The sequence below is a fragment of the Salvelinus fontinalis genome, chromosome 22 (genome assembly GCF_029448725.1).
Source record: "Salvelinus fontinalis isolate EN_2023a chromosome 22, ASM2944872v1, whole genome shotgun sequence".
NCBI lineage: Eukaryota > Metazoa > Chordata > Actinopteri > Salmoniformes > Salmonidae > Salvelinus > Salvelinus fontinalis.
The window spans coordinates 29,915,380-29,931,080 of record NC_074686.1 but is presented as its reverse complement, the minus strand read 5'-3'; the positions used below and the strand labels follow the sequence as shown (position 1 = coordinate 29,931,080).

The 15,701-nt window shown below is 45.4% G+C and overlaps 1 protein-coding gene across 1 annotated transcript; it reads left to right on the top strand.

The window, feature by feature from the left end:
* Positions 1 to 22: 22 nt before the first annotated feature.
* asb4 (ankyrin repeat and SOCS box containing 4) lies at positions 23 to 15,561 on the top strand. Its single transcript, XM_055877159.1, has 6 exons — positions 23 to 855; positions 4,291 to 4,590; positions 4,750 to 4,992; positions 7,930 to 8,177; positions 9,126 to 9,239; positions 9,575 to 15,561. Exons 1-6 carry the CDS (start codon positions 555 to 557, stop codon positions 9,761 to 9,763), a joined length of 1,395 nt encoding a protein of 464 aa, XP_055733134.1. The 5' UTR covers positions 23 to 554; the 3' UTR covers positions 9,764 to 15,561.
* Positions 15,562 to 15,701: the final 140 nt, after the last annotated feature.

The window sequence follows — 15,701 nt, the reverse complement described above, 5'->3', positions numbered from 1 at the left end:
TGGTATGAGTTATGAGTGAGTATTTGTTTGCAATACTGCATCCCCTGTTTCCAGTTGCATTTATGTGGTTAAATGTTGCTCTATGTAATGTATCTAAACCACACAGCCAGCGCAGACACATAGCACCCAACACACCGCATCATTACATACTCAGATGTCATAGAAGGATATGGAATGGAGTGTGTGCGTCCATTACAACTGAACTGAGTCCCAGGCATCTGCGTCCCAAATGACACCATATTTCCCTTTATAGTGCACTACTTTTGACCATAGCCTTATGGGTAGTCTCACTAGACATGTAGCTGTTGCCTAGGGCCTGGTTTTCTAGACTACACTGTGGGTGCAATTTTGGGACTGAACCCAACTCCCTATCTATTTATAACCTGCCTAATAATATGACTCTAGAGGGATTGAATTTCATACCCCGCTCTCTTTCCGTCCTTCCCTCTCTTCTCTCTTTCACTTCCTCCCTTCCTGTCTCTTTCTAGAATCCTGGTGTGGTGTGTTGTGGGGGACACTGTCTCTTCAGGAGGAGACCCTCAGAGAGGGAGGGGATGTCTATGTGTGTCCGTGTAAGCATAATACTATCCACCATTTATGACATCATCAGAAGGTGCCTCCATGCCTTGGTGAGAGCAGTAGTAACACCAGAAGAAGAGAAGGGACAGTGGGCCATGGAGGAGCTGCTGACCCCCAGACAACAGACTGCTAGGCAGATCAAGGCCCGTTTCCTGGAGGCCCTACAGACCAACAACGTAACGGAGGTCCTGGAGATACTGTACACCACCAGCCTGGACATCGACACTGTGCTGGAGGTGGAGGACAAACGCATGGTCCTGGCCTCATACAAGCAAGGTAGGGTTGGGGTTGTGCTAGTGAGTTTGGATTCCAGACTAGGGTTGTGCATTGTAGGAGTATGCAGGAACTAAGGTAAAGGCATGGTTGTGATTTCATTCACGCATGGTAAAGGTGAATACTGCTGACACTGTTGACTGACTAATGTAGGCCTCCATGTGTGGTGCAACAAGGATATCAGTTTGCATTGGTTTAACTCTATGCACGCCTGCATTAGATGATACTTTACTGGTATTGTATGTCTGACAATGCATATACTCAGGGCATTGAAAGCAGATTTGTCGATAGGCTGCCTTGTTCTTTGCATTAGTTTAGATAGGGTGTGGTGGGTTATTTAACTGTCAACGGTGCTTATAATACAGGTGTTGAGGAGTAGTGTAGGATACCCCCCACTGGATGGCGCTAGACCTCTATCAGGCCCACTTAGAGTACCCTGAGTAGAGTGATGTCCAGGGAGAGTTTCTAGAGCTGGAAAGGGCACAAGATGATTGACTTTCTTGTTATTATTCTCCTCATGCATACCATTATATTCACTCCTGTTCTTTGTGCCACCTTATATAATAATGCTAGGGAAAGACTCCCGAGTGGCACAGCGGTCTAAGGCACTGCATCTCAGTGGTAGAGGTGTCACTACAGACACCCTGGTTTGAATCCAGGCTGTATCACAACTGGCCGTGACTGGGAGTCCCATAGGGCAGTGCACAATTGGCCAGTGTAGGCCGTCATTGTAAATAACAATTTGTTCTTAACTGACTTGCCTAGTTAAAATACAGCAATTACCCCTGCTATTAGGCAAGGTAACCGAATGTGCAAAAGGCATTCAGACATCTTGGTGGAACATTTTCATTTTAGTAATTTAGGTAACGCTCTTATCCAGAGCGACTTACAGTTAGTGCATTCACCTTAAGATTTACTACATGACCAAAAGTATGTGGACACCTGCTCGTCGAACATCTCATTCCAAAATCATAGGCATTAATATGGAGTTGGTTCCCCCTTTGCTGCTATACAGCCTCCACTCTTCTGGGAAGGCTTTCCACTAGATGTTGGAACATTGCTGCGGGAACTTGCTTCCATTCAGCCACAAGGGCATTAGTGAGGTCCGGCACTGATGTTGGTCGATTAGGCCTGGCTCGCAGTCTGCGTTCCAATTCATCCCAAAGGTGTTCACTGGGGTTGAGGTCAGGGCTCTGTGCAGGCCAGTCAAGTTCTTCCACATCGATCTTGACAAACCATTTCCGTTTGGACCTCGCTTTGTGCACGGTGGCATTGTCATGCTGAAACGGGAAAGGGCCTTCCCCAAACTGTTGCCACAAAGTTGGAAGCACAGAATCGTCTCGAATGTCATTGTATGACACAATGTTAAGATTTCCCCTCACTGGAACTAAGGGGCCTGGCCCGAACCATGAAAAACAGCCCCAGACCATTATTCATCCTCCACCAAACTTTACAGTTGGCACTATGTACTGGGCAGGTAGTGTTCTCCTGGCATCCGCCTAACCCAGATTCATCTGACGGACTGCCAGATGGTGAAGCACGATTCATCACTCCAGAGAATGCATTTCCACTGCTCCAGAGTCCAATGGCGGCGAGCTTTACACCACTCCAGCTGACACTTGGCATTGCTCATGGCTGCTTGGCCATGGAAACCCATTTCATGAAGCTCCCGACGAACAGTTATTGTGCTGATGTTGCTTCCAGAGGCAGTTTGGAAATCGGTAGTGAGTGTTGCAACCGAGGACAGATGATTTTAACTCGCAACACGCTTCAGCCCTCGGCGGTCCTGTTCTGCGAGCTTGTGTGGCCTACCACTTCACGGCTGAGCCGTTGTTGCTCCTAGACGTTTCCACTTCACAATAACAGCACTTACAGTTGACCGGGGCAGCTCTAGCAGGGCAGAAATTTGGCCAACTGACTTGTTGGAAAGGTGGCATCCTATGATGGTGCCATATTGAAAGTCACTGAGCTCTTCAGTAAGGCCATTCTACTGCCAATGTTTGTCTATGGAAATTGCATGGCTGTGTGCTCAATTTTATACACCTGTCAGCAACTAATTTGAAGGGGTGTCCACATACGTTTGTATATATAGTGTAGCAAGGTGGGACAACCACATATCTCAGTCATAGTTAGTATATTTTTCTCAATAAAGTAGGAAGTCACGTACGAGGGTTAGTTCACGAAAGGCAATCTATTTTGGGGGTGCGAGGGTACTGTGGGATTTTTTAAGATACTATTTAGTGTTTCAGATGTTTTCGGTAGATGGGTAGGGACTCTGCTGTCCTAGGTTCAGGGGGAAGCTGGTTCCACCATTGGTTGCCAGGACAGAGAAGAACTTGGACTTGGCTTAGTGGGAGTCTCCCTCCCGTAGGGGTGGGAGGACCAAGAGGTGGCAGACCGGAGTACTCTGGTTGGGGTGTAGGGGTTTGAGCAAGCCTGAAGGTAGGAATGGGCAATTCCTCTTGCTGCTCCGTAGGCAAGTACCATGGTCTTGTAGTGGATGTGAGCTTCAACTGAAACTTGGAAAGGGTGAACACCGGCTGGGCTGCGGTATTCTGGATAAGTTGCAGGGGTTTGATGGCACAAGCGGGGAGCCAAACAAACAGCAAGTTGCAGTAGTCCAGACGGGAGATGACAAGTGCCTGAATTAGGACCTGAGACAATTCTTGTGTGAGGTAGGGTCATACTCTACGGATGTTGTACAGCATGAACCTGCAGGAGCGAGTCACTGCTTTGATGTTTGCAGACAACGACATGGTGTTGTCCAGGGTCAAGTCAAGGTTATTTGCACTCTGGGAGGGGGACACTGTGGAGTTGTAAATTGTGATGGAGAGGTCTTGTAGCGACAGGCCTTCCCCGGGAAGAAGAGCAGCTCCGTCTTGTCGAGGTTAAGCTTGAGAGCCTAGAACCGAGCCCTGAGGGACACGAGTAGTGAGAGTACGTGGTGCAGATACAGATCCTCTCCACGTCACCTGGTAGGAGCGGCCTGGCAGGTATGATGGAATCCAAGAGTGTGCAGAGCCTAAGACGACCAGCCCTGAGAGGGTGGAGAGGAGGATCTGATGGTTCACGGTTTCAAAGGCAGCGTATAGATCTAGGAGGATGAGAACAAAGGAGAGAGAGTCAGCTTTGGCAGTGTGGAGATCCACCATAACACAGAGGGGTCGAGTGTTGGTTTCTTGAGGAGTGGAGCGACTTGGTACATTTTGAAGTCAGAGGGGATGCAGCCAGTGGTCTGGAATGAATTGATGAGGGAAGTGAGGAGAAGGTCTCCAGAGATGCTCTGGAGAAGGGAGGAGGGGATGGGATCGAGCTGGTAGGTTGTCGGGTGACCTTAGCTCCCTACTCTCAGGATGCCATTGGGAGAGAGAGGGGAGATTGAGGCTCAATAATGATGGTTAAAAGTTATTATTTGTAATGTTTTTTTCACTACTCTAGGTTTCTGGTTGCCAGACTACAAGCTAGAGTGTTCTTGGGCGATGGCCCTCCACGTCTGTGTAATGTACAACTACCTGGAGACAGCTCTGGTGCTGCTGCAGAAGGGGGCGGCGGTTAACAGGAAGCCCAATGGGAAGACCCCGCTTCACGTGGCCTGTACGGTCGCCCACGGCGACTGTGTGGCCCTGTTATTGGGCCACGGGGCGAGGGTCAACAGCCTGTCTCTGAGTGGACACACACCACTACACTACTGTATAACTAAAGAGTCTGTGGACTGTGCCAAGCAACTCATCCTTAATGGTGAGAATCTATGGAGATTAAATAAAAGTGTTCAGTGCAGGTAAAATCATGTTATTTTGAGGTTGCCATGTCTTTGGATATGCAAAATCATATTATTAAGTAGGCCTACTGTACTTTTGCATTTTCTATCTCCCTGCCTCCTTCCCTCCCTACCTCCAGGGGGCAATGTGAACAAGCCCAGTCAGAGCAAAGACGAGGACACACCTTTACACACAGCAGCCCGCCTGGGAATCCCTGAGCTGGTGGCTCTCTACATCTCCCACGGGGCCCAGGTGGACGCGGTCAACTCCCTCCAGGAGACGCCCCTGATCACTGCAGCCTTCTGGGCCCTGGACATCCGTGAACAGACCTACAGCGAGGACCACCACCTGGTCTGCCGCATTCTGCTGGACCACGGCGCAGGTGAGGTAAAACGGATTGGTGTTCTGGGTCACTCCTAACAGATTTTTAGTTTATTTTAATTAATTTTTATTTCACCTTTTCAACCAGGTAGGCCAGTTGAGAACAAGTTCTCATTTACAACTGCGACTTGGCCAAGATAAAGCAAAGCAGCGCAACACAAAAAACAACACAGAGTTACACATGGAACAAACAAATGTACAGTCAATAACACAATAGAAAAAATCTATATAAAGTGTCTGCAAATGAGGTAAGATTAGGGAGGTAAGGCAATAAATAGGCCGTAGTGGCGAAGTAATTACAATTGATTTTACTGGAGTGATAGATGTGCAGAAGATGAATGTGCAAGTAGAGATACTGGGGTGCAATGGAGCAACAAACAAAAAAATAACAATATGGGGATGAGGTAGTTGGATGGGCTATTTACAGATGGGCTATATACAGGTGCAATGATCTGTGAGCTGCTCTGACAGATGGTGCTTAAAGTTAGTGAGGGAGCTATGAGTCTCCAGCTTCATTGATTTTTGCAATTTGTTCCAGTCGTTGGCAGCAGAGAACTGGAAGGAAAGGCGGCCAAAGTAGGAATAGGCTTTGGGGGTGACCAGTGAAATATGCCCGCTGGAGCGCGTGCTACGGGTGGGTGCTACTATGGTGACCAGTGAGCTGAGATAAGACGGGGCTTTACCTAGCAAAGACTTATAGATGACCTCGAGCCAGTGGGTTTCGCAACGAATATGAAGCGAGGGCCAGCCAACGAGAGCATACAGGTCGCAGTGGTGGGTAGTATATGGGGCTTTGGTGACAAAAACGGATGGCACTGTGATAGACTAAATCCAATTTGCTGAGTAGAGTGTTGGAGGCTATTTTGTAAATGACATCGCCGAAGTCAAGGATCGGTAGGATAGTCAGTTTTACGAGGGTATGTTTGGCAGCATGAGTGAAGGATGTTTTGTTGCGAAATAGGAAGCCGATTCTAGATTTCATTTTGGATTGGAAATGCTTAATGTGAGTCTGGAAGGAGAGTTTACAGTCTAACCAGACACCTAGGTATTTGTAATTGTTCACATATTCTACGTCAGAACCGTCCAGAGTAGTGATGCTGGACAGGTGGGCAGCGATCGGTTGAAGAGCATGCATTTAGTTTTACTGCATTTAAGAGCAGTTGGAGGCCACGGAAGGAGAGTTGTATGGCATTGAAGCTCGTCTGGAGGTTGGTTAACACAGTGTCCAAAGAGGGGCCAGATGTATGCAGATGAGGTCTGGGGTCGTACTGTATGTATCAAGCATCTCAAAGTAGGAGTGCTGATCTAGGATCAGGTCCCCCCTGTCCATGTTGTCTTATTGATTGTAATCTTAAAACCCCTTAGAGTCGATGTCCGCGCCCCCACGGAAATCTAATAAGAATATATTTTTTAAGTGTCTGTTTAGGGCCTCCCGGGTGGGACAGTGGTCTAAGGCACTGCATCGCAGTGCTAGCTGTGCCACCAGAGACTCTGGGTTTGAGCCCAGGCTTTGTCGCAGCCGGCCGCGACCGGGAAGTCCATCGGGCGACGCACAATTGGCCTAGCATCGTCCGGGTTAGGGAGGGTTTGGCCGGTAGGGATATCCTTGTCTCATCGCGCACTAGTGACTCCTGTGGCGGGCCGGGCGCAGTGCACGCTGACCAGGTCGCTAGGTGTACGGTGTTTCCTCCGACACATTGGTGCGGCTAGCTTCCGGGTTGGATGCGTGCTGTGTTAAGAAGCAGTGTGGCTTGGTTGGGTTGTGTTTTGGAGGACGCATGGCTCTTGACCTTCGTCTCTCCCGAGCCCGTATGGGAATTGTAGCGATGAGACAAGACAGTAACTACTAACGATTGGATACCATGAAAAAGGGGTAAACATTTTTTTTTTTTTTTTTTAAGTGTCCGTTTAAGCTAGAGATATCTGTTTTTTGCATTGGATGCATCTCAATCCACTGTATTCATATATGTCGGCCTTCTGCATCTATGGTGAAAGGTGACAGAGCTAGAGCAGTGTTTGTCAGACTATGAGACATCCCGTCTTCTCACAGCCGATCTGCCAACTTCTGTCTGTAGCGTTGGGACAGTTTTGGCTACACACCCCTCTGTGGAAAGGTGAGACTCTCACGAACACGTACATGTCGGTTGCCCACAGGCCTCACAAGACTCGTCTTAAAAAATGTATGGAAGTATATATGGAGTGCCAAAAATAAGGCATAGGACAGATACTTCAGAACAAACTTCCTTCAGATTTTTGGGGGGGACTATCTGTTGTTCCATGTAGTGAATCTGTTAGTCAATGCGTTTGTATGGGCTAATAGCAGTAATGCCAAAAATATTTCTTCATAAAATATTTTTATATGTAATTTTTTTATTCCTGAAGGCGTCTTAAAATTCTAAATCAAATAGCTAAAGGATCCTTGGTATGACTTTCTTAAAACATTTCCATATAGCTTATTAGAACCCTACCCCCTCCCACGGCTTAGACAGGGCTTAGACTCTTATGGGTTAACAGCAAAACTGATCCTAAATCAGCACTTCACTCTGAGACGATTGATACGGCACCTTATAAGGCTTGGATTTACATCATGGTTCACCTCGTCAGATGCATTATCATCGTCAGGATGCAAAATTACTTTGCCTCACACCATATCTTCTAGGCATTTGTCTAGGTAATTGTGTATGCTAATTACTAGTAGAATAAATGGAGGCAAACTACATTACTGTTAACCCTTTGTTGATTCCAGACCCTAACCCTTTGTTGGTTCCAGACCCTAACCCTTTGTTGGTTCCAGACCCTAACCCTTTGTTGGTTCCAGGCCCTAACCCTTTGTTGGTTCCAGGCCCTAACCCTTTGTTGGTTCCAGACCCTAACCTTTTGTTGGTTCCAGACCCTAACCCTTTGTTGGTTCCAGACCCTAACCCTTTGTTGGTTCCAGACCCTAATCTGTATGAAGACGACTATAAGACAGCCCTGCACAAGGCCTCCTGGAACTGTGACCACGTGCTGATGCAGATGCTGCTGGAGGCGGGGGCGGACACTACGACCATGGACATCAACGGCTGTGAACCCATCCAGTACGTCCTGAAGGTCACCTCTGTCAGGCCCATGGCCATCCCTGAGCTCTGTTACCAGCTGCTGCTCAACTTTGGAGCTCCACGGGTCTACCCGCCGCAGTTCCACAAGGTAGGGGAAACACTTTGGTGGTCAGCGGAGATACCTGCCGGAGTTCAATGGTGTAAAGTACTTAAGTAAAAATACTTTAAAGGACTACTTAAGTCGTTTTTTGGGGGTATCTGTACTTTACAATATATATTTTTGACAACTTTTACCTCACTATATTCCTGAAGAAAATAATGTACTTTTTACTCCATACATTTGCCTTGACACCCAAAAGTACTCGTTATACTTTAACAGGAAAAAACTCAAATTCACACACTTATCAAGAGAACCTCCCTGGTCATCTCTACTGCCTCTGATTTGGTGGACTCACTAAACACACATGCTTTGATTGTAAATTGTGTCCCAGTGTTGGACACTGCAAGATTCACACATACATTTTTTTGTTAAAACATTTCTAGCCTGTCTATGGGTAACAGGGTTGACATGTTGTTGACATGTTGTGCTCGACCTGCTCAGTGTTCCACCACAAAACAACAGAAAATGTCCAAAAAGAGTAGAATCAGCTCACCTGCTTTTACACTAGGATTTGACTATTAGATATTCAATGTTTCTTTTGGAAAACTAATTTAAAAAAATAAGTTTCTCCATAAAATGAGGGACAGACATTTTATGTGATTAGATGAATCACTAATCACATGGAATAAATAATCATCTTTGGAAATAACTAGGGCAATGATGGTGAAAACTTGTTGTACAATATTGGGGTTAAGTGGGTTCAAATCTTCCTAGAAGTCACAGAGGGACATGTAACAAATTTGCCATTTTAGCAAATCTTTATTAATGTTAAAAATTGGATTTATAGAATGTTCTATGTGGTCTATATTAAAGGCCATGTCATTTCATATAACAGGCTTTTAAAATTCAATATTGGGGCACAATTTCTACTTAAAATGTCAAAGAAATGCAAAAGGTCCTAATTTGGTGGAACAACACATTTGTCTAACTCTGTAGGTGTTGCAGGCCTGCCATGAGTGTCCCAATGCAGTGGAAGTCATGATGAACTCATATGAGCGGATCAAACCCACCAACAAGTGGAGATCATCCATTTCTGAAGCCTCCTACAAGGTAACCCACAAAAATACAGTGTAAAATCTCATTGTTGGACTTTGCAGTATTATAAAGTTAAACAAATTGAAATGTTGCTGACTTTTTTGCACACTAATCAGGATCAGTCTGAGACACAGTTAATATGATATAATCACCTCAAAGGGATTATGCACTGACATTAATTTATGCGTATCCTCCATATTATAGTGAATTTGAACCCGGGTTCAGTGACTGTCAACCCAACACGTTAGTCGTTACGCCCAGAGATCCGAACCTTTTGACAAGGTGTTGGGTTAAGGTTGCTGTGTGTTGGGTTAAGGTCGCTACAATAGGTTTCTGTTTTGTTTCTCCAGCAACATGAGGAATTCTATGAGTCCATGTTTGCTGTGTGCTCCAACACTCCTCGTTGTCTGATGCACCTGGCCCGGTGTGCTGTCAGGAGGGCTATGGAGAACCGCTGTCACACTGGGGTAGGGACCCTCCCCCTACCTCCCCCCATCCAGAGATACCTGCTACTGGAACCTGAGGGGACCTTCTATTGATGGACTTACTGACCAGGTGTTTGACTGAATGATCTATCTTTAGTGAACAGCTGCCCTGAGTGATGCAAGAGAGACAGTATCTGATGCTATTGGTAGTAGTATAGATGGAGGGTAGTTTAGGTTAGTTAGTGCTTAGCTAGGTGCACAGGTATACAGCACACTGCCACTTCCACACTCTATCCCTAGGTGGCAGCAGCAACCGGGTCAGGTGCTAAGCTCTCCCAGGAAGCCTCGATAAACAGTGGATTGCTCACAGGTGGGGGCAATAAGTGACTGCAGGTGATTGCAAAGAGGGAGGTTGGCCAGCCAGCGTTTGTGTAAAAACTTGTTGTGGGCCTTTTGTATATTATTTTGTATATCACTACTTGAACGAATGCCAACCACAAGTATAGAGTTGAGACAGAGATCGACCTGAACTTGGTAAATTTGCTGTCTCCTCGGGCACATGTATTCAACACCTGGCCCGCTTAGTCTTTCTTCTCATGTTAATGCAGACATTTAGACAGATTACAGATAATTTAGCCAAGCCCAGGACCCCTAGACATAGAGTGTAGTGATAAATGAAGTCTGGCCAGGTGCTTTCCTAACACTATCACTTAGGTCCAGTCATTAAAACAGGAAATAACTTTTTTTTTTAAACGGTACTAAGAGATGCTGTAGCTGAAAGTGGAACCAAAAGAGATGATGATAGCACTGCCTAGCAGTCGAGGCTAACACTGGGTCAAACACACTGACTGGATATCCTGATCTTACTGTAGACTCCTGTCTATTGTGATAATGACATATGAGGACATTGGTCTTCTTTAGCCCGACGTGGTGGATTAATGGATGTCTGTTTGACAGATGGATGGATGTATCAGTCTGACAGCTGAAGTTTCTTTCAGACATTAATACTGGATGTCCTGGTCTATGATGTCACTTGTTAGTGTGACACCAAGGATCCACTGCAGCACTGACTGACTTCAGGTTGTCTGACTCTCTCCCTCCCTCTCTCTCTCTCCCCTCTCCCTTTTTATATTTTTCTCCTTCCCTCCCTTCTCTCTTCTCCCCTTCCCTCTCCCAACTCCCTTTTATATTTTTCTCCTTGCCTCCCTTCTCTCTTCTCCCTCTCCCTTCCTCCTTCTCTTTCTTTATCACTTCCCCCCTTCTCCCTCCCTCTCTCTGTGTGGGTAACCTCATGACTCACTACTGCAGAGTGGATTTCACCCAGCAACCAGCGCACCCTGCTCTCACGCGCTCCTTTCAAAAGGACAAATACTTGGCAGTTCACTCAAGACATTTCTCAGTGTGTTTCCATTCACTTGATAGTGCTGACAGTGTGTTGCACAGACATCATCACAGGGACTCGCTATCTTTAGATCTAAGACAAATGTTTTTGGAATACTCTGATAATGACTGCGTTATCTAAGGTTGTGTTATTTTGAATCATTTTTAGGCAACTGCAATCTCTGTGTTTACATCTGCCCAAAGATAGGCAGTAGACCAGCTGGGGGGAAATGTATGACTTCTTGAAATAGTTAGCATTGCACAGATGTACAGTATCCTACAGCATGCACTTGGAGACTTATAAGTTCAATAAAGCATCTATTCAATGACAACACAGCACACAAGAGTGATGTATGGCCTCTAAATAGCTTCCCCCTTTGTGTTGATCCTCTCCAGAGTACTTAAAATGAAGTAGTTAACTCTTTATGACTGAGCTCCTATCACCTTTTAAGGCTTAGATGGCTCTGTATATTGTATTAAATGTAACCTTTACCTTCAAGCTCCATACCCAAATGTCTTTATAATGGTGGGTCTATTTCAATCAGCATTGGGTATAATTTGCGATGGTGGGAATATAGATAATAGCAGAAAGCATAGAGGGAGCACTTCAGAGACTTAGGCTGAATAGAGCAAGACGTCTAAGCTATTAATCCTTCTGTTAGAGAGGAGATACCGAAGCGCGTCGCTGAGAGGTGAACTGGCAGCCGTACACTCAGAGGCTGAGCAACAGGGTTCTGTACTTTACATAATGAGGAGAGAACAAACACAATGGGAATGAATGGAGCAGCCAGCAACTCTCCATCTGTATAGTCCTGTAGTCTCATAAAGCAGGTATTATATATGAACAGATGAATGCTCTATAGCGAAAGAGCAGAGTGGTTTAGGAAGTTACACTAGAAAGGATAAAGGATGTGGAGGAGTCAATAGTTTTATTAGTACGTTTGTGTGTAGGGGGATCTTGCAGTAACACGTGTCTTTTGGTCTAACATGTGAAGGGTCACTAGAGTGTGACATGTTCAATGCACCAGTAGTCAATGGGGCTTCTAATGGTCTGGTGATGGATGGTGATGATTGTGAAAGGAGCCCTAAACAACACAGTACACAGGGGCAGTGTTGTTATTGAGAATGGACTGTCAATTACTTAAGACGACTACTGTCTTTTATATTCATATGTTCTTTATTTTTTAACATCTCTATCTGTGCCGTTTTCCAGGACTTTGTTGTGTAGCAGTAGCCTTAGCACGTGTTTGTGACAGTCCAGTCCGCGTATCATGCTGTAATGCAGGGATCATCAACTAGATTCAGCCGTGGGCAGTTTTTTTTCATGAGCGGATGGTTGGGGGGCCGGAACATAATTACCATTCATTTGTAGACTTCAAGAAGGACTAACAGAGTTCCTACTAAATTATTTGGTGTCATTCTATGCATATCACTAAGAACCAGGGTAGGCAACCCTGTTCCTGGAGTACCACAGGTACTGCAGGATTTTGTCAAAAACTAGGCACCACACCTGACCAATTGATCAGTTCAGTGACTGCCTGAATTCAACACACCTGGTCTTCCGGGTCAGTTAAATCAGAATGTATGAAGTGCCTGCAGCTCTTCAGGGTTTCCTGGGGTTGCCTACCTGACTTATAATGAACCAATGTATTGAGAATATCCTATTCTCCACAATTCCAGCTGGTTAATTGTGACAACTGGTGTTACCAGATGCTGTCCATGACCCCTGATAAAAGGTCAGTTTTTCTTCATCTCTCTGATGGTTAAGATTGGGGTAGGATAATCTGATCCTAGATCTGTGGTTCTGTGGGCAATTTCTACCTCAAGTATTCAGTCGCCTATGTTCTAGTTACGCACTGTTATATCTTGTAGCACGTGATGTCTTTGAGGGAGTAATAGCAGGGGACTGTACTGTAACTGTCTTGTTACAGTTTGGGGGAATGTCTGGTAGCTAGCTACCCCCCCCTGCTCGCTCACACACGCCCCCTTCTTTCCCACCTCCTCAGTGTCATCTGGGAGTAATGCCACCCATATTTCCACTCATTATCATCAGGCCCTGCAGGGAAAACAGAGAACAAACAATAGCCCTTCACTAGAGCCTCTCCACTACCAGAGCCCTTCACCAGAGACTCTCCACTACCATAGGGGCTAGAGACTGGGTGGTATTCTGCACTCCCCTTAAGCAACCATCATTGATGTGTGTGTACTGTATAATGTAACAGGCAGGAGAGTTTTAAAAGTCCACTTAACTGACTATATACACTGCATGACGTGTTTAAAACCCCAATGAAACAGAGTGTAGTTCACCTCCGAACACTCGTAGTTCAACCCTCCCAGTTAGGCCAGTCATCGCTGTCGCCCAGGTCCCTGTGTTGTGGCAGCCTGAGTAAGGTTAGAAGAGGGGGGGTATTGTGTGGAGGAGGGGTCAGACAAGCCTCCATAAGGCCCTAAAATAGAGCAGGTGTTCAGGGGTCAGAGACAGGAACTGGAAATTGTGAGGAGCGGGTTAAACAGTGGTGGGCGGCATGCGTTCTAAAGTACATTGGTCAGACAGGCGGCGTTGAAAAAAAATAGAAAAGCAGCACTGGGGTGACTGGGTGCAGGTTAGTGTTTTTCGTCATGAATCTTGTTCTGGAGGCACCTCCACACAGTGGTCACTAGCTGGCACAGACACAAAGTTATACAATCTGATGTCAAACCTAACCACACTGCTAACCTTAATGCCTAACCGTAACCTAAATTTAAGATCAAAAAGCAAATGTTTGTTTTCATGAAATTTAGACTTTGCAGCTGGCCAGTCTTGCGGAAATCACTCAGTTCTGCCTCCAGGACAAGACTCATCCCAATGAACATCAACCTGCTGACTGGGTTGGCAGCTCTCCAGGAATGGACTCTGTTACTGAAAACAAGTGGTGAAAGCGGGTGGAATGGTGGAGGTCAGAGTCAGGGAGTACAGTGCCTTTGCAAAAGTATTCATCCCCCTTGGCGTTTTTCCTATTTTGTTGCATTACAACCTGTAATTTAAATTGATTTTTATTTGGATTTCATTTAATGGACATTGACAAAATAGTCAAAATTGGGGAAATGAAAAATATTACTTATTTCAAAAAATTCAAAAAAAATGGGAAAGTGGTGCGGTGCGTGCATATGTATTCACCCCCTTTCCTATGAAGCCCCTAAATAAGATCTGGTGCAACCAATTACCTTCAAAGTCACAAAATTAGTTAGATTGCACACAGGTGGACTTTATTTAAGTGTCACATGATTTCAGTGTATATGTACACCTGTTCTGAAAGACCCCAGAGTCTGCAACACCACTGAGCAAGGGGCAGCACCATGAAGACCAAGAAGCTCTCCAAACAGGTCAGGGACAAAGTTGTGGAGAAGTACAGATCAGGGTTGGGTTATAAAAAATATCAGAAACTTTGACATCCCACGGAGCACCATTAAATCCATTATAAAAAAAATGGAAAGAATATGGCACCACAACGAACCTGCCAAGAGAGGGCCGCCCACCAAAACTCACGGACCAGTCAAGGAGGGCATTAATAAGAGAGGCAACAAAGAGACCAAAGATAACCCTGAAGGAGCTGCAAAGCTCCACAGCGGAGATTGGAGTATCTGTCCATAGGACCACTTTAAGCCGTACACTCCACAGACCTGGGCTTTACGGAAGTGTGGCCAGAAAAAAGCCATTGCTTAAAGAAAAAAATAAGCAAACACGTTTGGTGTTCAAGGCATGTGGGAGACTCCCCAAACATATGGAAGTAGGTACTCTGGTCAGATGAGACTAAAATTGAGCTTTTTAGCCATCAAGAAAAACGCTAGGTCTGGCGCAAACCCAACACCTGTCATCACCCCGAGAACACCATCTCCACAGTGAAGCATGGTGCTGTGAGGATGTTTTTCCATCGGCAGGGACTGGGATACTGGTCCGAATTGAAGAAATGATGGATGGTGCTAAATACAGGGAAATTCTTGAGGGAAACCTGTTTCAATCTTCCAGAGATTTCAGACTGGGATGGAGGTTCACCTTCCAGCAGGACAATGAACCTAAGTATACTGCTAAAGCAGCACTTGAGTAGTTTAAGGGGAAACATTTAAAATGTCTTGGAATGGCCTGTTCAAAGCCCAGACCTCAATCCACTTGAGAATATGTGGTATGGCTTAAAGATTGCTGTACACCAGCGGAACCCATCCAACTTGAAGGAGCTAGAGCAGTTTTGCCTTGAAGAATGGTCAAAAATCCTAGTGGCTAGATGTGCCAAGCTTATAGAGACATACCCCAAGAGACTTGCAGCTGTAATTGCTGCAAAAGGTGGCTCTACAAAGTATTGACTTTGGGGGGTGAATAGTAATGCACGCTCAAGTTTAGTTTTTTGGGGGTCTTATTTCATGTTTAACAAAAAATATTTTGCATCTTCAAAGTGGTAGGCATGTTGTGTTAATCAAATGATACCAACCCCCCAAAAATCTATTTTAATTCCAGGTTAAGGCAACAAAATAGGAAAAATGCCAAGGGGGGTGAATACTTCTTCAAGCCACTGTACAAGCAGTGGTGGAAAAAGTACCCAATTGTCATACTTGAGTAAAAGTAAAGATACTTTAATAGAAAATGACTCATGTAAAATAATACTTGAGTAACAGTATTTGGTTTTAATTATACTTAAGT